Genomic DNA, 23,784 nt, shown 5'->3' on the forward strand with positions numbered 1-23,784 from the left:
CTACATGTGAGAATGCAATCCCACTGAAGTTAGTGGAGTAGTACATATTTACTTCAGGACTAAATATGGCCCAGAGAATGATCATTTTGGCTGGAGCAAAGTCTTGGGTGGCCAAACTTCCACTACACTTTTGCACACATTCAATCATAGCAAATTGTAATATGGATTTGTGATGTCCATTATAAATAGAAGGGATTTTCAAAACAGATCTCCAAAACCAGAGATGAAAGATTAGTGAACTAACCGGTACAACATGCCCTTTCATTCACTGCTCCAAAACAATAATTGCCTGCAAAATTGTATCTTAAGAGCCTACTCTGAGTTACAGAAGTAAAGGTGGTCTTGAAACCACAGAACATCTCAGGCTATATAGCGGCTGAAACAGGTAGAATACTTCTTGGGCACTGGCCGGGAGCACAGTGAGGAATGACTCCTCTGCTTCCTTTCAATGCCTATAGCATGCACTTCCCTCAACATCAGTCGACATCTCCTAACCACTGTGGTGGGGAAGTGGAACAGCAACTCCACCTCCTCACCCAGCTCAGCCATGCAAACATTGGAGTGGTTAGCACTATTGGTGCACAAACAACAGAGTTCTACCTATTCCCTGCACAGGCATATAAAGAGAGCAAAGGGCACTGCTCCATGTAAAAAGAACAGGAGGACTTGTGGCACCTTAGAGACTAACCAATAAATGGGTTAGTCTCTAAGGTGCCACAAGTCCTCCTTTTCTTTTTGCGAATACAGACTAAGACGGCTGTTACTCTGAAACCTGCTCCATGTACATATTCTAAAGGAGATATAGCCAGATCCCTGTGTGTTTTGAGTCGTCCTATGAGTCAAGCCAAGTTCTTTTAAACCCAAAAGAAATCACAGATGAAGCCTTATACACCAAGTTTCAAACCCTCCAGGAATGTTTACGACTGAACTATAAACTCTTGAATAAAAATGAAACAAAGAGATGCTGACAGACCCATAACAACACTGCTGCTAGCAGATGTGATCTCCCTCTCTCTCTCTCTCTCTCACACACACACCCCTCTTCCCTCCCACCCTTTTGTAACTATAAAACTAGTTACATTCCTTCTACTAACAGAAAGTTCTTCAGAAATCAAACCATGATTGTGGTTTGTACCTGGTACATAATATTGCTTAAAAGAATCATCTTTGTCCCATAAAGGCAGAAGTAATTTATCATTCAGAGAATATAACCATCTTATTTCCAAACTAAGGGAAGCATTAAGGAGCTGACTATTAATAAATGAGGCTGGGGTGCTTACTCCAATCCTATCCTGGCATGGGCCTGGGCTAGATGACCTAATAGATCTTTTCTAGCTACAATGTCTTCACTTCTAAGATTAATCACACTTGTTCATAAAGGATCCCCACCATGCAAATCAGCTTCTCTTGCTTCAGAAAAGATGCAGAGAGTGAGAGGAAACACACTACTCAATTTCACAGTACAGTAATTTCCCACATAATGTAATAACAATCCACAGAGGAAAATGTTTAGCCCATGTCAAGATCATCACATAAACAAGAGGAAACATCTTGAACCAGAAACACCCCCTTTTAATTTTTGTGCATGTGTATGCAGAACTAGTAGCTTCCTGAAATTAGCTGCACTTTCAACAGATGACAACATACCACACTGACTTTTCTATAGCAGTTCACGGTCAGTCACAATATTTATTGACCTGGTGTATTACACAAGGAAAAAATGCACAATGGCTGACCCTTGTCTTAACTAGTGAGTAAGCATCACTCATGAGTCTCACAGCTAGAGGCCTTCTCAAGCTTCTTCTCATGAGGGAATATAAAAGCTGCATTCAGTCATAACGTATAATTCAGTTATATAAGCAGAGCGCAAGTAGTATGTTTTATAGTCAAAGATTAAATGTATCACTGAATTAGACCTTTCTGTTTAATTATCAAGGATGCCACACCCATGGCAATATACAGATCTAGATCTTTACTTTTATATATACACATACCATTTCAAAACAACAGTATTCCAAATAGTGTGTTCCTATGAGACTGTTATGCTTTTTTGGGTGGCTAGAGTCACTCTTTGTACCTCCCGACTAGCTTTGATTGCTCAGAAATGCATTGCCTACTGTGACTTATTATTTAAAAACGTGAAAATGTTTATTCTTTAAAGATGACCTATGAAAGTGAAGAGGAGATTCAGAGAAGGGTGAGGAGTAGCATTAGGGACATCAAGACTGAAAGACTGGATTGATTTTCCTCCAAAGGGAGATGAATAAGAAGGGACATAAGTATATAAAATAATGAATGGCATAGAGAAGGTAGATCAGGAACTTCTGTTCTCATAACACAAAAGCAAGGGAACACACAATGAAATTTAAAAGGTGGAAAATTCAGAATGGACAAAAGTAAATACTCTTCACATACGTGTAATTAGACGGTGGAACTCATTGCCACAGGAAGTCGTTGAAGCCAAGAACAAAAAAGAACTGTATATTTAGATGGATAACAATAACAACGAGGGTTATCATAATTAATGCTAAACATTTTTTCGAAGAGATAGTAAACTTCATGCTTTTGGGTCTTCAGGACATTCTAACTTTTGGAGACCAAGATGAAACAATACTGGAGCTAATTACTCTAAAATCTGCCTACTGCAGAGTTTCTACACCTTCCTGAGCAGCAGACGGTACTTGCCAAAGCCAGAGACAGGATACTGGACTAAACAGATCACTGGTTCTGATCCAGTATGACAATTCCTATGTGCTACTTTCCAATCTTCTCTTTACCAAGAGATGCTGAAGCTTTGCACATTATTTACTAACACACATTTTGTTTCGTATTTCAAGTGTTCAAATAAACACCTTTACCCTGATTTTAAGAGAGTATTTTGTAAAGGTAGAGACATCTAGCAAAACGTGTTGGACCAAACCCGAGGTATTATGTAGTTTATAAAGCTAAAAGAGTCCCACTGGTGTCAATGGGAGGCCCTTATGAATATAGCTCTGTTGAAATGATGATTTCACGGAGGGTGCAGAAATCGTGAAAATGCTCCCCAACAGTGATTTTATATATATCATATAAATAAAAGGAAAATGTCTACAAGAAAGTCTAAAAAGCTACCTTAGCTTACAGTGCTGTGCACATGTGTGGAAGAATGGAGTGCTGTGTGCACCAACTTGAAATTGACTAACCTTACATGTGGCAAGGTGGGTGAGGTATTATCTTTTTATTGGACCAACTTCTATTGGTGAGAGAGACAAGCTTTTGAGCTTGGCCAACTTCTACTGGTGAGAGAGACAAGCTCGCCAATAGAAGTTGGTCCAATAAAAAGATAATACCGCACCCACCTTGTCTTTCTAATATCCTGGGACCAACACAGCTACAACACCACTGCATAGAATATTACTTTCCCTCCTTGAAACTGACAAAGCGCAAACTCTGTGACATCCAATACTTTCCTATTTACGCTGTAGTGAATTTTCAAAAATATATAAACAGTGATTTGCACAGGGCCCTACTTATGAATAACACTAGAATTTAGAGGAAGAGGAAGAAAGAAGAACAAAGGGATAACACACATCAAGGACCTGAGGCTCAGGACAGGTCCATACTAGAAACTTTTGCCAGGAATATTGGTTAGGAATGTGATTTTTTGGGGGGGGGGCATTTCTATGCTGGCAGAAGCCATAGTGTAGATGCAATTATACTGACATAAAAGTTACTCTGATGGTATAGCTTATTTCACTTGGGAAGCCGGTACAAGCTGTATCAGCAAAGTCACTCCCACCCCCGCCAGTATGAGCTGTTTCTTTACTAGGAGGGTTTGCCGTTAGAGCTATATTGGCAAACCTTTTCTCCTGTAGAACTGCCCTTATAGTGGAAAACTATTGCACCATGGCTTTAAAAAAAAAGAAAAGAAAAAAAAGAAAGCCTGACAGTGGGTACAACAAATAATCTGCATAGCCCTACAGTGTAAGGCTTTAGGGCAGAGTTCCAGGGATCTCTACCTGCAAGGGAAGCAATCAGCATAATTCCTACATGTGTGCTGACAGGGAACCAGGGGGAACCACTGTGGATCAAGAGGCAGTACAGAAGGGTCTGGCAGATCCTGTGAGACCCATGAATTCTGAGAGTCAAACCACAGTTTCTTCCATAGGGGAACTCACTCCCCACAAAAGCTATCAGAGAAAATTCTACAAGGAGCTTGGCTGCCCACCTTACCTCTCCCACTGGTTTTCCCCATGAGAGGGCATTTTCTGGGACTTAATATGCTGATTGCAAATATATATATATTGGGCCAAATTCATCCCTGATGTTACTCCAATGAAATCTAAGTAACAACACCAGGGATGAATCTGGATCCTTGAAACTGCACTGTATATAGTTATATTTCAGTGACATTTTGAATATTTAAAGATCCTTTTCAAAGCGCTAAGCAAACCAAAGGCTTGTAAACTTACCCATCCAAACTTCTCCAAACTGACCAGCTCCAAGTTTCTTCAGTAATTTAATTGATTCCCTTGCAATCTCCCAGGCATCTTTATCCCAAGGTTTTTGGGGTTTTGGACTAACACATGCTTTTTCCAGTTTTCTGCATAAACCATCTGACTGTTCTATTTTTCAAAAGAAAAACCAAGTAGAAAATCCATTACATTTTGTAATTACATTACATTTACGTGTCTACAGTAAAGTATGTGCAACTGCCGACTGGCACCAACTTCACAATCACCTTCATACTATTTTTAACTTTCCATACTGGGATTTAGGATTTCTTGAATTCTAGAGCCAATTTATAACATGTGCAATCTGCATTAGATGCCATAGATCTGCGGATGCAAAGAGATTGTTATTGCTCATATCGTCATTAGATTTGCTTTTCTCACTTCAACAGTGCACTAAGATAAATAGTGCCAAGGTAAATAAAATGTATGTTCTAACTCCTGAAAGTATGTTAATGAAGACAGAATTGGAAATACTGCTTAAGAAAAAGAAAATCTTATTAGTAAAGTATGTGATCCAAATCAGGAGAAGTTCTGAGTACGTGCCACTTCCATTGACTTCAGCATTTCTAAAGCACAGACTCACTTATTAAGGTGCCTAATTTTAGGCATTTGAGTTTGAAACTATGTAACTTGCACAATTTCACAAAAGAGGGTCAATAGCAGAGCTATGGCTAGAACTCAGGAATTTCTTGATTTGAGTCCTATGTTCAGGCCACTAAACCATGCTGCCTTCTAAGATGGGAGAGTTTTCGCTATAGTAGCATCTCTCTGATGACATTAAATGAACACAGTGTGTTGGCTCAGTCAGTTAAAAAAGAGTGATTTATTTAGTTTGTGAGGTGTTTCATACCAAAAGGCATCGAGCCAAGCTGTAGACAAGTAATCTACACCCGTAGTATTTTGTAAGCTAAGTTCTGTTTGGTGAAGGATGCTGATGTTTTTTCTATTTTCCCTTTAGAGGAAATATTGGCTCCAATCCTGGGAAATCTAGATAATGGAAAAGATGCCACTGGTCTTCAATAAATATCAGGATTGAGCCTAGTATTTTGTTACATTTCTACGCAGCTCTTAAATTATACAGTAGCCACCCACGCACCCACACACACTAAATAGATAATAATTACTTCTCCAGTCACTGCACACTTACAAAGAAAAAGAAATGTAATTAAGTAGGATTGAGATTTTCCAGTCAGTGCAGGGGATTTACAACACATCATAAATTAAAATTAATCGAAATTGTGTGGCTAAACCTCCAGTCTGGCTTTGAAAATCTCAACCTTGTATTTTTTTCAGCTACAAAATGGCCCCAAATCTCCTTTTCCTGACCCCAAGAAGGTATAGGCAATGGAAATTTTGTACTCAATGAGCAGCTGTAGACATTTTTATAAGAGGTTACTGTTTATAGACCCAATTCCTGCTCCCTTTGAAGTCAACGGGAATTTTGCATTCCCATCATAAAGTCACTCACAAAAAATGTCATTGTTGGCACAAGAAAATTACAGTGTTGATTTTTTTTTTCATATAAATCACCAGATACAATCCTGGAAGACATTTATGTATAAGAAATATTTAGAATTCCAGCATATCATAATGTCCACATATATTGGTTTACACTTACAAAAACAGCACTTATTCACAGTGGGCCTGATTATTCTCTCGTACCAGGTTCACACTGGTGTAACATTGACATTGACTTGTATGGAGTTACTCTTGATTTACACAGGCATATCAGAGGTCAGAATCAAGGCTAATATTATATCTTGCTACAATTCTCAGTGCTTGGATTTTTTACAAAAAATGTGGAAAGACTTGAAATAGAACAAGAAAAGCATTTTGATTATTTGCTTTAATGAAAACAACGCCTAGTATCCAATAAGCAAGCCACTGACTGATTTAACTTACTTTGGTAATGTTTGATCATATCGTTGATGGTGGAAAATGTAATCCTTGGAGAGATGTAATATCCTCCATTGTCTAGACTCCTTATTTTGTAGTGCTTAATAACATCACCATGCTGTGGATCATGGTCCCTGATGGAGAGAGAATAACTGCCTGTGGACAAACAGTGCAAAGATGTTGTTTAGTAGATAGGACACCTATATTGCACACATTGCTGTAATTCAATATTAATATATGCAACAAACATGTAAATTTTCCCCCTGCTTCTCTTGTCCACTATTTACTTCAAAAAGCATTCTGCAATCATCCCAAATGATTGGCATGAAGAGGTTAGCAACTGCAGGCTCTGTTGCTGGTACCAAATTTACCCAGAAAGCTAATTTTCTGTCAGACTTTTCTGCTTCAGTACCAATGGAGATACTCACACTAATTTTCTCTCTTTCTTTTTTGGTAATATTCTGACAAACTGAGGCTCAGTTGTGCAGACAGTTACATGGCTATTCCTATTCCTGGGCATAGCCCCATTGACTTCAGTGGGACCATGTGCAGAAGCAACTGCAGGATTAGCCCAACCTCACTAATTGATATACAGGCTGAAATTCACCCTGCCAGAGGGCGAGTACAAGGAATCAGTGTGCCTTAAGCCCCTGGATGCTGCGAATAGGCTAGCGAGGAGGGGGTTTTGGGCATGCACAAAGGAAGAATCACAAGATCCACATGTATCTAGGAACTCAGCTTGACTCCAGACTTGTCACTGAGGTTTCTTTATTGGCATATGAACAACACTTGAATTGATCAGGCGTAAGCGTAGGGAGTGGGTATATGGCATACCACAAATCCAAATGACACAAACTCCCTGTCTTTATATACATTCAGAAATTGCACTACCTTCACTATATATTGCATTACATGTTTTGGGACTGGCTTGGTTACTTTGCAGGAACCAATCCCAGTGCAGAATGCTCTGTCCATGCGCTACCCATGTTCGACTTTACTCTTTACCTCATCTTTATGTTCCCAACTTCTCTTGTCCATTGTTATCCTGTTCTCAGCAAATGGTGCCCTGGGTGTTCCCCCCCTAATCTTAGCTAGCTCAGATGTTGTCTTTTAGCTTACTGACCCGTTTACTTATTTTAGCACAAGCATTCCATTTTCAGTCTGCTAATCTAGTTACCTCCCTAATCCTGTCTTCCAAAAAATGAAGCCGCCTCCACATTTAATTACTCAAATCAAGCCAGGCCTACGCCCTATTGGCAGGTTATTCATAACTGTCCATTGCAGGGATTCTTGCATCTTTCTCTGAAGGATCTGGTACTGTCACTGTTGGAGACAACATATTGGACTAGATGCATCAATGAGATGTTGGTGTCTAACTTTCTCAGGTTCCTTTGAAAATTCTAGTCTGGTGTCTCCATTAGTCTTCTCAGTATAAATAATGGCTTCTGTTATAAAAATATAGTTTGATTTTCTACCTACAGTGCAAACCCCCGGGTGCCACAAGTATACTATAAAACCTGTATTTGTAAGATTTGATATCTCAAGAGCTTTACAGAACAGGACAACTGTTATTCACATTTAAAGTTATCATCTAACCCATCCTAGGAGTCACAGTATCACAGATGTTCAGAAGGGAAAAGACCTCCTAGTTCATCCACTCTCTTTGCCTACATAGGATCATTTCTCACAGTACATTCTCTATTTCTATTCTATATTTTCTGGGTAGGTTTTAAGTGTTAAGCCATAGGACTCCTTCAATTCCTTTGGAGACTTTAGAATCATAGAATCATAGAATATCAGGGTTGGAAGGGACCCCAGAAGGTCATCTAGTCCAACCCCCTGCTCGAAGCAGGACCAATTCCCAGTTAAATCATCCCAGCCAGGGCTTTGTCAAGCCTGACCTTAAAAACCTCTAAGGAAGGAGATTCTACCACCTCCCTAGGTAACGCACAGTCTTGTCTTTCCCACAGCCTAACTGAATTCACTGATATATGTAGCAAACAACATAACATATTGGGCCAACTTCAGCTCTTGATCATGAGTTCATTTTTATCTCTGGTATCAATCCCAAAGTAATCCATTGCCTACCTTTTAATGTTTCACTTTCTCTGATAAGGAATGCTCCAGGATTGTTTCCTGGTGCTAGAAGCTGTCTCTCTGCATCTTTCCTGGTTATATCTTTGAAGAACCACCTGAAAAGTATTTTGAAAGAGTTAGGGTTTTTTCTCTCTACCCCCAAGGATATGCAACAGGGTGGAAAAGAAAGTTTCAAATGTACTGAAATATAGAAGAACATACTCTTCTGTTTCCAAGGTGTTTACTTTTGCTACATAGTTGCTTGGAATGAAGCCTTCTTTCTTTGTTGAGAGAGATTTAGCTCTCCACCATTCTCCAAGCCTGAAACACAAAACAACAACAGTAATCACAACATGCGAACAAAAAATAATGAAAGGTTATTCAGCTACTTCTGTGGTGCTGCTGAGGACCCTGGCTGGGCTGGAGGGGAAAACACAGCATTTTTCTCTGAAATTCAGTTATCCCAGAAACTTTAGAGGGTCAGCTTCAGAGCAAACTGCTACAACCCTCACCCAATCAACTGCCCAAGTGTTACAGGGGCTGGGAGGAAGGACCCAGTTTCACTTTCACATGGAAAGGAGCTTTTTTCCTTTAGTTTGAGAGCGTGTGTGTGTGTGAGAGAGAGAGAGAGAGACAGAAAGAGAAAAACAACATCTATATAGGGATGTAGTGATATCCACAGAAAACGTACAGTACAGCCAACACTGCTCTACTTACTCCTCAAGAACTTTCATTTTTTCTCCTTTCTTGAAGGACAAGTCATCTTCATGAATTCCATCATAAGGATACAAGGCTACTACAATGTCCCCATGCTCCTCCGCGTCTATTAATGCAGAAAGCCAAGTGACATTCTTACTATTATATTTGTTTGTATACGGCTATCACAAGTTGTTAGCGTTCTTATGGAAACATACCTTCTTTACAGAATCTCTGCCCTGGTAAAAGGTGCATTTCTGTATTCCCCTACAACAAAATATTTGTTAATTAAGCAGTTGGAGATCACTATGATTATATATATTATATGCACAGTACATAATATATAAAAGATTCTTCAGCTGGTGTGGCGTCATCTTAAATATTTCTAAGACAATATCCACAAAACTTTAATTAAAAAGAAGCATGTGGCTATTTTTCCTGTGCAATTTTAAAGGCAAATGATAAAGTAAACATTGAAGAAGTCCCAACTAGACTTTGAACTTATCAGCTCACACCGCACCAAGCTGAAAAGCGAAGTGGAAAATTCACAGCTTTGCTGTTGCTGCACTGACCTTTGACAAAGCTACTTTAACAGGCCGACAGAGCAATAATTATCAGTGTGAGGTGCTGCCCTCAGAAAGCTAAAAATAATATTAGGGTTGTCAATTAATTACAGTTAACGCCTGCAATTAACTGAAAACAAAAATTATTGCATTACTTTTTTTAATGCCTTGATCGCATACTTAGCAGGGAGGCAGGCATTGTCGGCGGGGGGCAGAAGCCCCAGGACAGAGCCCCACACCTATATTTGAAATATAGAAAACCACCAAAAATTTATTGTTTAACAGTGTGATAAAAACTGTGATTAATCGCAATTAATTTTTTTAATCGCTTGACAGCCCTATTAAAAATATTTACTTTTAGTTGATTCGGGGGGTGGGGGGGAATCAAAAAAAATGTAACGATTAAAAAATTGCAGAATCTGATTTTCTTATGCCTGCAATTTTCCAGTGTTGCTGTCCATGAGATTTCATTCATAAAACACACCTGGTCAAGACCCCAGCTAGTATAAATCAGCATAGCTTTACTGAGAATTCTGCCAGTTGACACCAGCTGAGGATCTGGCCAACTGAGTGGAGATATGGGGAAACATGTTTACTGCTGACTAAGCAACTGAGAAAAAGGAATTATTTCATTTTTATCCAGACGGTAACAATCCTTATATTTTGCCAATTTAGGGTGGAAAATGCATATAGGTCCATATCTTCTCCTCTATACAAGATCGTCTTGTAAGGTTTTGCACAGGAGATTTCATGGCATCCTTCCCCCTCCTGGCTGCAGAAATACTTGGCAGACGATGCTGTGTTTCCCCCTACTCAGGAGCGGGGTTTTACTAGTGGACCTGCATGGTAGCAGACCCATGAGTTACACCAGTGGCCTGCCTTCACTACTGTGGATAGAGCACTGCTCCACAGCACACAGGGGTTTTCAATTGGCTTGCTCTGCCCTGTACAGCAGAATTGCATCCATTCTGCTGCCCTTCAGTCCACATATGCTTATGGAGAGAGGTGAGAAGTCAAGATTTGCTGTACTAGAACAACATGCAACAGTACACTCCTTATCAGTGCAGAACTACACATTAAAAATAAAGACGTGGTGCTTTTATAAAGAAATTCTGATGCTCTACAATTCTTATGAGCTTAAAAGTGCAAAACGCTTCTAAGATATTGTTGCTTTTAGAACTATTTCTAAACTATTTCAGACTTCCTCAGAGTCACTCAGCATTCCTTGAAAGCATCAAACATACCACATCAGGGAGTATTTGCTCTCTATAAAAAGAAGGCCGAGCCAATATTTACAAAGAAATAAACCGCCAAGGGCTTTTTAAAATATGGCATACCCTTTGACGGTAAGGTTGCACAGCACTACAAAGCAAAATTGTAGACAAAAATGATTAATTTTAGGTTCTACATGCGTTTTTTATTTAAATTTAAATCATGCCAGTCATGCTTTGATCTTGCTATTGGAATTCTCCCCTGAGACTATCTACTTACTGGCCTTTGCTGTTTATTGGACGTTGGATCCCTCACATAAATAGTTCGTTCAGTTTTACGTACTGGTTGGTTCTTCAAATCTAGCCCATCTCCATGCAGAGTCTCTTTTCTTTTTGATTTTATACATCCCATATTTCCTGTTGGAATAAAAAGGTATTAAACAAAAATGTGTTATTATATAACCAAGTAGCTTTTCATGCAATCATCTGACTATGTAACAAAAACTTTCTTTCCATTCACAATAGCTGAGCAACAATTACAAAAGCTTCAGGCATCAGTATTGATACATGTACCTGTGGTTGGGAACCACTGCTTTAGTAGTTCCCCCAATACGTTCTATACCAAGGTAGTCCTTATGTCAGTTCAAGATAGGACGGTCTGGGTACAGCTGCTAGTATCTACGTAACTGGAACCCAACTGCTAATCCACCCAAGTAATTATGCATTTCTTGAGAAAGCACCTGTAACAAATTATCTTCCTCCTTTGTAGGGCAGTAACTATCTTTATTTGTCACAGGACTTGCCTTGAAGACACCAAAAAGAAGTGTTTACATGTCAAACAGCCTTATGAAATGGGATTGGGGCACCGACAGATGCAAGTAAACCAGGGGTGGCCAAAGCACAGCCTGAAGAGCTGAAGCAGCCCATTGAATTCCACACCAGGTCTCGTGTCTTCCCACATCTTTAGTACAGAGGCCTTGTCCACACTAGAAAGTTGTGCCTCTTTAACAATACTGATATGGTTAAAGAGATACAACTCTCCTAGTGTGGATACAGTTATATCAGTGTAAAGGTGCCATAACTGTTCCATACCACAAGGGCACCATATCCTATAAGGCACTTTTACAGTGGTATAATTGCATCCACAATAGGGCTTATGTATTTTTATAATACAAATAATTTTATAATAAGAATCACATCCCTAACCGACATAGTTATACCAATACAGATATCAAGTGTAGACCTGGCCTGAGAGGCAGCCCTCAAGAAATACAGCACAACACGTTATGCTCCCACCAGTTGTAGCCTTCCACCCAGGTCAAGATGGAGCACTGCATGTTGGGCAGGGCCGGCTCTATAGTTTTTGCCGCCCCAAGCAGTGGAAAAAAGTGCCGGCGGACGGCAAATGGGAGAAGCTGCCGCCGAATTGCTGCCACGGCCGGCGGGGCAGAGGAGCTGCCGCCGAATTGCCACCGCCGTGGAAACACTGCCACCCCTTTCTAACTGCCGCCCCAAGCACCTGCTTGGAACGCTGCTGCCTGGAGCCAGCCCTGACGTTGGGACCTATAGTCTCTGTGGGCTGCACCTCTTCCTCTACATTAAAGATGAGGGTAGCTGCAGTCTGCCCTGTTTTGCGGAAATTAGATGTGGCCCTTTGATATCAAAGTTTGGGTGTCCATGAATAAACTCACTGGTCATTGCACATTAAGTTCAGTGACCAATTGAGAGCTCATTGATCTCCAAACCACCTAGTCACTTGTGTTCTCTTAAATTAAAAACAAAAATGCCCAAGGGCCCTCATTCCACAAGAAAAGTGAGTGCAGTTTTCAGTTCTGGCATATCAATGATTGCAGCATTTCCACTCACCAGTGTAAGATGGAGAGACCGCATTTCTGTTGGAATCTTTTCTTACAATAGGAAACCTCTAATGCTTTCATTTTTGCTTTGTGAAAATTCCATTGGAAATCCCCCCAATCTCCAATTCCATATGGTGTATATATATACACACACACACATCGTCTTTCATTTGAGACACTAACAGAAGTTTTTAGGATTTCAACATTTAAGAACACCCTCCAAGTTTTCAGGCACAATTAATTGTGGGCATACAAAACTCGCTTGCACTTTTGAACATGACAAACATGCAGATGGGTAGGCAAGCTGGGGTTTGTGTGTGCATATCTGATTATTAGATGTCTAACTACCTGATTGCACCCAGAATAAATCAGGTATTCAGTCATGTTAACTAACATCTGTGCCCACAATTTTGCACCTACAAAACCACAACCTGAAGTTGAAGACTCATAAAAAACTGGCATGAAAGTAGTCAAGCACATGCCCTAACTTTAAGCAGGTGAGTAGACCCACTGATTTAAAAAAGACTAATCAGTGGCAGAGCAGGGAAAAGAAACCCTGACTCCCAGTTCAGAGCCTTATATGCACTGGAGATGGAAAGGATTAATGTGATGCAGGGACCTTAAATATATGTTATGGTGGGAGGGGGAAAGAAGAGAGATTGAAGATCCATCCCCCCAAAAGTTAAAAAAGGATGTTAACATTAGTTGTAATTGTGTCATTCACAATGGTGACAGTAAAAGCATTTGATGAATATTTTGCACAAACAACTAAATTTCAGCCACCTAGTAACATATACTTCAGATGCATCATCCAAGATTAAACTCATAGCAACAATAAGATTCAGAGTGGTAGCCATGTTAGTCTGTATCAGTCAAAAGAATGAGGAGTACTTGTTTGTTATAGAGACTAACAAATTTATTTGGGCATAAGCTTTATTCTTTTTTTTTTTTTAAATGGACACAAATCAGACATCAAGAATTATAACATTCAAAAATCAGTCAGAGAACACTTCAACCTCTCTGGTCACTCAATTACAGACCTAAAAGTCGCAATACTCCAACAAAAAAAACTTCAAAAACGGACTCGAATGAGAAACTGCAGAATTGGAATTAATTTGCAAACTGGACACCATTAAATTAGGCTTGAATAAAGACTGGGAGTGGATGGGTCATTAAACAAAGTAAAAACTATTTCCCCATGCTAATTTTTCCCCAACTGTTACTCACACCTTCTTGTCAACTGTTGGAAATGGACCATCCTGCTGATCACTACAAAAGATTTTTTTTCTCCTGCTGATAATAGCCCACCTTAATTGATTAGTCTTGTTATAGTTGCTATGGCAACACCCATTTTCTCTGTGTATATCTATCTTCCTACTGTATTTTCCACTGCATGCATCCAATGAAGTGGGTTTTAGCCCACGAAAGCTTATGCCCAAATAAATTTGTTAGTCTCTAAGGTGCCAAAAGTACTTCTCATTCTTTTAGCAATGATAAACTAGAACACAAATGTGTTACAGATTGAGGGTCCAATTCTGCAAGATACTAATCGCTTCCAAAGAGGCGCTAAGCACTCTTCACTCCCATTGATTTCAGTGGGAGTTAGGGGTACCCTGGGCCAGATCCACAAAAGAATTCCAGTCCAATGGAAGTTAGGAGCCTATATACCTTTGTGGATCTGGATTTCAGTTCCTTATAGGATTGAGCCCTTTACCTGTCCTTTATTAATTAGTCTCTCAAATCTTTCTAAAGAAGCAGTTGAAAAAACTGCAATAGATTAAGGTAAATGAAGTGCTCGTTTAACTTTCAGGCAAATTAATTCACAGGATTTCTAATTAAGTGTATGAAGATTCTGAAAACCTCATTTCACATAAAGCAACTGAAAAATATTAAAGACATGTTAGGAATTTTGCCACTTATTGCATTTTATTCTGATACTATAACGGTGAAATTAGAGTTTCTATGAATTCTCCCACGGCCTTGGGATCATGTATTTCCATGGGTATTCCCAGTATTTTATGCATCACTGCGTATGGAGTTCAAGACATTTAAAATGGTCAAGATGCTGAGATAGGAATTTTAAACAAGATGTTATAGCTGATAAACATTATACATTGAAAGCAAACAGACTTCTTGCACCTGAGCAGGAAGGTCCTTAGAATGGCATGAGAATAAAAACTCCATAAAGCTAATCTTAACAGCAGACATTGTAAGATAAATTTTGACCAGCCATATGCTAAAAGTGATGAATTTTAAAATATTGATACTATGCAATTACCTTTTAACCCTTAAAATATAAACAGTCAACCCCAGTAAAAATACATTACTCAAAAAGTAGTGAAATATGTAATGAATGAAGCATATCTATTTCTTAAGTTATAGTATATTTCTGTAGAAAGTATGGGGAAAGTGGATTTATGCATGAATATTGCATTTAGTGTAAAATGTTTATTTGCATGACTTTTTTCCCCATTTACCTCAATGAACATCAGGTAAATTTAATCTTTTGTGAGAGGCAAGTGTTTTTTTCCTGGTATTAAAAGGAGAATTTGATAAGCTTTCAACTGTTCAGAAGTACAACATTGTTACAGATTAGAGTATTTGTTCTTCTGAGATAAGAATCACTTGTACAACAAAGGAAATACTTTCAATCCCTTTACAGACGTTTCTCATTCCCACAATGTTTTACAATAGGTGAGATGTTACTGTTCATCAGTGCTTTTAATCAATTTTCCCGTCCACTTTTTTAGACATGAAAGATGCTCCACGTGTAGATAAGAAGAAACTATATAAGAGAGGATAACTTCTATAAGCAGATACCTAATTAAGTAATTTGACTTAAATTATCATTGAATAAAAGCATCTGATTTTATTACGTGGCCTAAAAGGTAAAATGAAGTTAAAAGACATGACTGCTCTCTTTCAAACACACACCAAAGATAACTATGAGCTTCCTCTAACAATAGGTTGTTTCATAATCACCAACCTTTCTTTTGATGCCTGCAAAGATGTAGGATTCAAAAAGAATTCAAGACAATTATCATCATCTGCCAGCATATCATCTCACCCCAGTAATATTTTATCTCTTCTCTTTGCTTAGCTTTCTCTTTGATTTCAAGTAGATATCAGGGACCAGAAACTGCTTACAATGTGCTTGTTTGGATTTTAAAAGCTGCTGTCCTTCTGACAAACACAGCTGTTCTATCTGCCTTTTGCTTCAGTACCAGCAATGTAATTTAACTAAAACCACAAATATTTTAGCCTAATACGCATAGTGGAAGATCACATGACCATTACAGGTCCATCCACTACCGCATCTGTAGCCTGTGATATTTTGCTTCCTCTAAGTGCTTGTCTATCTTAGTCATCTATATCTTACACATTTTTCAATATTTTTATGGTTGCCTCTTCTAGTGATGTTTGTTATACATATTCATTATGCTGTGAGTTAACAACTGTTTCCTAAATCAACTTGAATGCTTGGGCTTTTCTTAACCAATCACGTTTTACTAAAATGCTTCTCAAATCCCAACACATTTTTCAATCACTTAGAGTGGTTTTAGTTTAATCTTTGTATAAACTGACTAAAATATTTTTAGAATAGCTTTTTAAAAGTTGTTATAAAATTAATATCACCCAGTTAGTAAATGCACTAACATACAGTATGCAAACTGCCTAATAGTAACTATTCAAGGAGCTGACTAAACAATCCCAAAGCTGTGATAAGATATAGATAACTCTTAATAAATGTCTATTTATATGGATACTTACTGTACAAATAAGACATTTATATGTCATTGGAAGCTTTATAGATGGTAGAATAACTCTTTATTGTTTAAAGTTATAATAATCTAAACAGTTATTTCTACTGCCTGCCTGTTGCAGGAGACTAAAATATTTGTTTTTGTGAATTATATTTCATATCTTAACTGTGCAATCTGCTGTGAAGGAACAATGTTGTTGTTTTTTTAAAATCCAAGATCCAAAAAGTCATCATTGGGCAATGCTTTGCATTTAGAACTCTGAATCTAGAATTGAAAACAACTTATTTTTCCCCTTGGACATTCCAAAAAGGTTAAATTAAAGTGACAGGTAAGTGCATCTTTTTATAATTTTAAATTGTATTAGTATACCCTTAGAAAACTGAAAACAAAATCTCTCTATCTAGTCTTTTCCCACTTTCATCCCACTTTCTCTCAGTGTGGCTTTTTACACTGATTGTTCTGTTCTCTTTTCAGAGTTTATAAGGCCAGACATAGAGCTGGTTGGAAATTTCCTAACAAAACAAAATTTTCTTGGAAAATGCTGGTTCATTAAACCCAAAATGTCTCATGAAAGCAAATCAGGTTCAATGAATTTTAGTGAATCACGGGAAGGTTTCGGTCAGAAATCTGCCTGGTTCCCTGCCAGCCCACGTGGCGTGCTGCTTGAGAGTCCCACCATTCATACTGCACTGGAGCCAGGGTCCTCCAGGTTTCCAGGATCCATATTTCCAGGTAGCCTCACCATGCCAGGGCTTTCTGGCTCCCTGCAGTGCGTCCAGGTGCCTTGAAGTCCCAAAAGCCTAGGGAGAATTGGCTCTAGCCAGAACTGGGTTCTCGGAATGAAGGCTCCTTGTTCCGCAGCACAGAGCTTGGAACCCCTTTCTGCCACAGAGTTGGGAGCCTGGAAGTCCTGCAATGTGCTTGCAGGGTCTAGGGCTCTTGGGCATACAGACTGCCCCCAGGCCTGGGAGCCCAGGGCTTCAAGACTACTGGGCCAGTTGCCTCCCCAGGCTGCCTGACTCTCCAGTCTGACCTCCTGTATAAAAACAGGCTAGAGGACTTCCCTGAATTAATTCAAGTTTGAACTAGAGTATGTCTTTCTGAAAAAACCAATCACGATTTAAAATTTTCCAGTGATAACCCTTGTTTTCTTGGTGTCTCCATCATAACCATCTAAAAGAGATTTATTCAAATATTGAAGCCTCCTTTTCTAGGCAAAAGTAGCGATGGGAAAACCTTAAAAGGTTTGGAAATTCAGTTCATGTGACCTTTTTTCTCCTGTCCAGTCTAGCAAAGACCACTTCCTCTTACCAGAGTATTTCTAGGACCCTGTTTTTCAGTACTGCAGCTCTCTCCTGCCTGTGTTATAAGGACCAACTCCACAGTAAGGGCTCACTTCCATCTTTTAGGGCCCTAAAAGTATCACACTTCTGGTACACTGTCACTTGATGCAGTCTGTAGCATATCTGCCTCCAGAGAACACAACAGAAAAATTTAAATCAAGGCACTAGGGCTCAGCATAGATTTACTTGGGTCCGGCAGCGTACTTTTAAACCTGCTGCCTAACACAACGGTAAGAACGAATGTTAGTAGAGTGGAGGGGCTATAGGGAGGGAGTAAATTTGCGGGTTCATGAATTCAAATCTTAAAAAACATTTAGGTTTTTGTTTTATTCAAGCCAGTTCCCATAAAAGGTGCAAGAAGATGTTCTTTAAATATGTTATGAGCAAGAGAAAGATGAAGGAAAGTGTAGGTCCTCTACTTAGCACGGAAGGAAAGCTAATAATAGATTACATCAAGAAGACGGAGACATTTAATGCCTATTTTGCTTGCCTTCGCAAAAAAGGGTTAATGGTGACCAGATACTCAACACAATTAATATTAACAAGAAGGGGGAAGGAACACAAGCCAAAATAGGAAAAGAACAGGTTAAAGAATATTTAGATGTATTCAAATCGGCAGGGTGTGATGAAATTCATCCTAGGATACTTGAGGAGCTAGCTGAAGCAATCTCAAAAATGTTAGCAATGATCTTTGAGAACTCATAGAAAATGGGTGAGGTCCGTGAGGACAAGAGAAGAGCAAACAAACATAGTACCTATCTTTAAAAAGGGGAACAAAGATGACCCAGGAAATTATAGACCAATCAGCCTAACTTTGATCCCTGGAAAGATACTGGAACAAACTGTTAAACACACAGTTTGTAAACACCGAGAGGATAATAGGGTTATAAGGAATAGCCAGCATAGATTTGTCAAGAGCAAATGATGCCAAACCAACCTAATTTCCTTCTTTGACAGGGTTCCTGGCCTAATGAATGATGGGGGAAGCAGTAGTTGTGATATCCTTGATTTTAGTAAAGATTTTCACACAATCCCACATGACATTCTCATAAGCAAACTAGGGAAATGCAGTCTAGATTAAGTTACTGTAAGGTAAGTACACAACTGGTTGAAAGACCACACTCAAAGAGTAGTTATGAATAGTTCTCTGTCAAACTGGGAGTCTCTCTCTAGTGGGGTCCCGCAGGTGTCAGTCCCGAGTCTGTTACTATTCAATATTTTCATTAATGACTTGGGTAATGAAGAGTATGCTTATAAAATATGCAGATGACACCAAGCTGAGAGGGCTTGCAAGAACTTTGGAGGAGGACAGGATTCGAATTCAAAAGGACCTTGACAAATTGGAGAATGTGTTTCAGTTCAACAAGATGAAATTCAATAAAGACATTGCAAAGTATTCCACTGGGGCTGGGGGGAGGGGGAGGGAATAAAATGTACAACTACAAAATGGGGAATAACTGGCTATGTAGTAGTCCTTCTGGAAAAGCATCTGATGAATATGAGTCAACGATATGGTGCATTTGTGGAAAAGGCTAATATTCTGGACAAACTGTAGGAAATCCAGAGGAGGACAACAAAAAATGATAAAAGGCTTAGAAAACCTGATGTATGAGGAAAGGTTAAAAAATGGCAAGTTTAGTCTTGAGAAGAGAAGACTGATGAGGGAGCTGACAACAGCCTTCATATATATTAAGGCAGAGATGGGCAAACTACAGCCAGCGGGCCACATCCGGCCCGTGGGACCATCATGCCTGGCTCTTGAGCTCCAGGCCAGGGATGCTAGCCCCCGGCCCCTCCCCTGTTGTCCCCTCTCCCTGCAGCCTCAGCTCGCCATACCGCCAGCGCTCTAGGTGGCGGGGCTGCGAGCTCCTGCCAGGCAGTGCAGCTGCGAGAGCCGCCGGCCTGCCCTGGTGCTCTAGACTGTGCGGCGGCATGGCTGGCTCCAGCCAGGTGGCGTGGCTGCCAGTCCTGGTACTCTGAGCAGCATGGTAAGGGGGTGAGGAACAGGAGGGTTGGATAAGGGGCAGGAGGTTCCGGGGGGCAGTCAGGGGACAGAGAGTGGTTGGATAGGCGTGGGAGTCCTGGGAGGCCTGTCAGGGGGCAGGGGTGTGGATAGGGGTCAGGGCAATCAGGGGACAGGGAGCAGGGGGGGTTGGATAGGAGGTGGGATCCCAGGGGGGGCTGTTGGGGCAGTGGGTCCCGGGAGGGGGCGATCAGGGGGACAAAGAACAGGGGGGGTTGGATGGGTCAGGAGTTCTGAGGTGGGCAGTTAGGGGATAGGAAGTGGGAGGGGCGGGGACCAGGCTGTTTGGGGAGGCACAGCCTTCCCTACCCGGTCCTCCATACAGTTTTGGAATCCTGATGTGGCCGTCAGGCCAAAAAGTTTGCCCACCCTGTATTAAGGGCTGTTATAAAGAGGACTGTGATCAATTCTTGTCCTACCTTCAGCAGACATGGAGAACAAGTAATAGGCTTAATATGCAGGAAGGGAGATTTAGGCTGGATATTAGGAAAAACTTTCTGACTAAAAGGGTGGTTAAGTTCTGAAATAGGCTTCCAATAGAGATTGTGGAATCACTGGAAATAGACCATCCCTGACAGGTGTTTGCCCAGCCTAACTTGACTTGGTCCTGCCTCAGTGCGGGGGGCTGGACTAGATGATTTCTCAAGGTCCTTTCCAGCCCTTCATTTCTATGATTCTATATTCCACCACGGCTCATAAAAAGGATTTATGGCCTACTGCACGTTTCTGATTCCATTCTCATTAACTCAGGACGTTCCCTGGGCACCCAAGCCCAGAAATCTTTGAGTCAATCTTCACCCTAACCTTGTTTCCTTTCCTACATCTCCCTTTTACACTAGTTTCCAGAACATCGCCTCTGGAACATTGACTGACTTTCTGCTGAAATCCTTATGCATATATTATTCACTTCCAGTCTCATCTATTTTAATCCCCTCTTTATTTAATTCATTCTTATTCATTCCAGCCCACCACCCTCATATTCCCTCCTCATTTTAATCCAATCCCTTACCTGGCAGACACACATGCACCACAGAACATTACACTAAAGGGCACTGCATTTCCATATCATGCTTCTCCTCTCCTCCCCTCCCCACAAGCAGTCCATTCAACATGTGAAGTGTTAGTGAAGGCTGAACTCTACTCAGACTTTACCAGGCAGAGCCCCGTACTCAGACTTGGTGCAAATATGGGCTGCTCCCTTGAAATTAATGAATTTGCACCATTTTACATGAGATCTGAATTGGTCCCAAGAATCTTTTGCCTGTGACATCAGTCCCACTGACATGAGAAGTAGGGTTGCCAACTTTCTAGTGGCTGAAAACCAGACCCCCCGAGGCCCTGCCTTTCCACCCCGCCTCTTCATCCCAAGGCCCCGCCCCTGCTCTACATCTTCCCCAGGCCCTGCCCCCCACCCACTCCTCTTCCCCCTTCCCCATCACTCGCTGCTTTCCCCCACCCCACTTGTCACTGGATCGTCTCCACCTCTTCCCTCTCCCCCACCCCCCAGCAGGACTCCATCTGCTCCAGGACTGGCACGGGAGCTGTGCCTGCCTGCCTGCAGGTAGGAGGTGGCGACGCCGGCTCAGCAGGAGTTGGTGCAGGTTAATGACCTGGTGCCTCCCTCTGCCCCATGGTGACCAGACACTGCCAGGTTCCCTTTTCAACTGGACTTTCCGGTCAAAAACCAGACACTTGGCAACCTTCGTGAGAGTTAGCGTCTTTCTGAAGTCCATTACTGTACCTGGTCTCTCTTCTGATAACAACATTTCTAAAATTCTTGCACTTTTCCTAATCTTTATCTGGGAAAAATGAGATAAAGCCAAATTATATTTTAATATGTATATATTTGGAGCCAGCCAAAAACAATGGGACGTATTAATTCCTAGTGTAACTCCATCAAAGTAAAGGATTATATAGGTTGAGAAATAAGTTATGAAGGTACCATGGGATTTTCTTAAACTTGCTTACACTCAACTCAAAATCCAAAATTCCCATGTTATGCACCTTTAAAATTACAAATCTATTAGATCATATGATACTTGCATAAAACCCATCACTACAATATCTAAACACTTCACTTTTCCATGATGATCTCCCAATGATATATGCACAGATTGCAGACCAAATTTCTTCCTGTTTATTCGACAGTATCATTTCATTTATGGTTCAATCCTGTGCACATGGAAAATTCACACTGACTTCATTGGGAACAAGATAGGGCCTTTTTATTGTAAGCTGTCTGGGGCAGGAACCAAAAGTTACTGTGCATCTGAAGAAGTGGAGGTTTTTACCCACGAAAGCTTATGCCCAAATAACTCTGTTAGTCTTTAAAATGCCACTGAACTCCTCATTGTTTTTGTGGATACAGACTAACACGGCTACCCCTCTGATAATTTACTATGTATTTCCAGACAGCATGGAGCATATGGATAAAACTAAGTGTAGAAAACAAAGATTCAAGCTATAGTCTTATCATTCTTAACAAATTACTCATTTGCTCATAAAAAGCCTAATCAAATATTTACAGTGGAAGGTTGTCCTTCACTGTGTTACTAAGGTAAAAGGAGCCACTGGACTGCTAAATATTTTTTTAAAACTTGCATAACCTGGAGTTGAGCAATGTTGCACAGAGGAAGACAACTGAAGATTGCTGAAATTGGAGTTTTTAGCAGTTAAAAAGGAACAGAGCAAAGAACAGTTCATGGGAACATAGCATTGACAGGGAATTATTCATTAGTGAATCAGGAAGTGAAATATAATAAACTGTACCCTTTCTATTTATAAACCAGAAGACCTCTATCACACACAAAGCAGCAAAGATGTGCGCGCTATAGTGCTCACAATTCATTCAACACACAGTAAAATAAATGATTTTCATTTCAAAGACTGACTTAGTTTTCCAACTATGTCTTGGATGTAAGGGACGCTACTAAGAAGCCATGCACACATTTGGGACACTAATTATTGAGAGGGCTTTGCATCTAAAATTACAGTTCTTCTTTGGGACAGGGACTTTCTCCCCGCTACCATGCAACTGGGTGGTGTGATTGCAGCATTTGTAGGCATACCTGAGCAATCTTTGATCTAGCTAGATCAAAACTAGCTTGGGTAACAATAGCAGTGAAGTGGCTCTACACGCTAGCCCATCCACCCAGGACCCTCAGTATGTACACAAGTGACCTCTGCCCATGCTGCCACAACTTCACTGCTATTGCTACTTGAACTAGTTTTGACCAAAGCAAGCTTGGGTATTTCTACTAGTTCTGCACTCACACCTCTTGACTGCAATTTACTCATACATGTACTTTATGTTTATATAGTACCAAGCAAAATCGGATCCCGATCTTGGTTAGGACACTAAGGCACTACTATAATAACAACAAGACCATCTCTACGTGGAAGTAACCCTTACAAGGGCCTAAAGAAAACTCCTTCCCAGGCAAAACTCCTTTGGCTTTCCATAAATCCCTCTCACCTTTTGTCTAGACTCGTTAGAAACTTGGCCTGATATCATTCCTTACCCAGGCAAAACATAAACAAGGAGTATTAAATAGGACCTATAATCATGTCATTACTACAATTTGAAAGATGGAAAGATTATTTTGAAAAGAAATAAAAGTAGCTTTAATTAAAGGGAAGGACAACGGAATTTATATGAACCATAAATTCAGCTTTTCCTTGTTTCTTTTAATAAAATATTAAAATAACATCTCTCCGCAGAGAGGTTGCCATGTTGTTAACATTATAGAAATTCGTAAAGAATTACATAATGGATTTTATGAATTATGGACTTAAAGAATTAGGAACATGTTCCAGCTTTATGTCGTCATTTCTGGCACCAATATTAAACTTGTGTTTTATGA

General features: G+C 40.2%; 1 protein-coding gene across 2 annotated transcripts in view; it reads right to left on the minus strand.

Annotated features, from left to right (window-relative positions):
- Positions 1-23,784, minus strand: part of LYN (LYN proto-oncogene, Src family tyrosine kinase) — a 94,604-nt gene that overhangs the window by 47,659 nt on the left and 23,161 nt on the right. Inside the window, exons 2-8 of one of the 2 annotated variants that reach the window (XM_084620921.1) lie at positions 11,279-11,352; positions 9,380-9,428; positions 9,183-9,288; positions 8,688-8,786; positions 8,478-8,581; positions 6,396-6,545; positions 4,452-4,604 (exon numbers count right to left, since the gene is read on the minus strand). In XM_084620921.1, coding sequence (XP_084477047.1) covers positions 4,452-4,604; positions 6,396-6,545; positions 8,478-8,581; positions 8,688-8,786; positions 9,183-9,288; positions 9,380-9,428; positions 11,279-11,347 — 730 coding nt within the window. In that variant the 5' untranslated portion in view covers positions 11,348-11,352. Of the gene's footprint in view, positions 1-4,451; positions 4,605-6,395; positions 6,546-8,477; positions 8,582-8,687; positions 8,787-9,182; positions 9,289-9,379; positions 9,429-11,215; positions 11,353-23,784 lie in introns of both variants that reach the window. The other variant, XM_084620920.1, reaches the window with a different exon arrangement.

The sequence above is a fragment of the Lepidochelys olivacea genome (assembly GCF_965140295.1).
Source record: "Lepidochelys olivacea isolate rLepOli2 genome assembly, chromosome: 2".
Lineage (NCBI taxonomy): Eukaryota > Metazoa > Chordata > Testudines > Cheloniidae > Lepidochelys > Lepidochelys olivacea.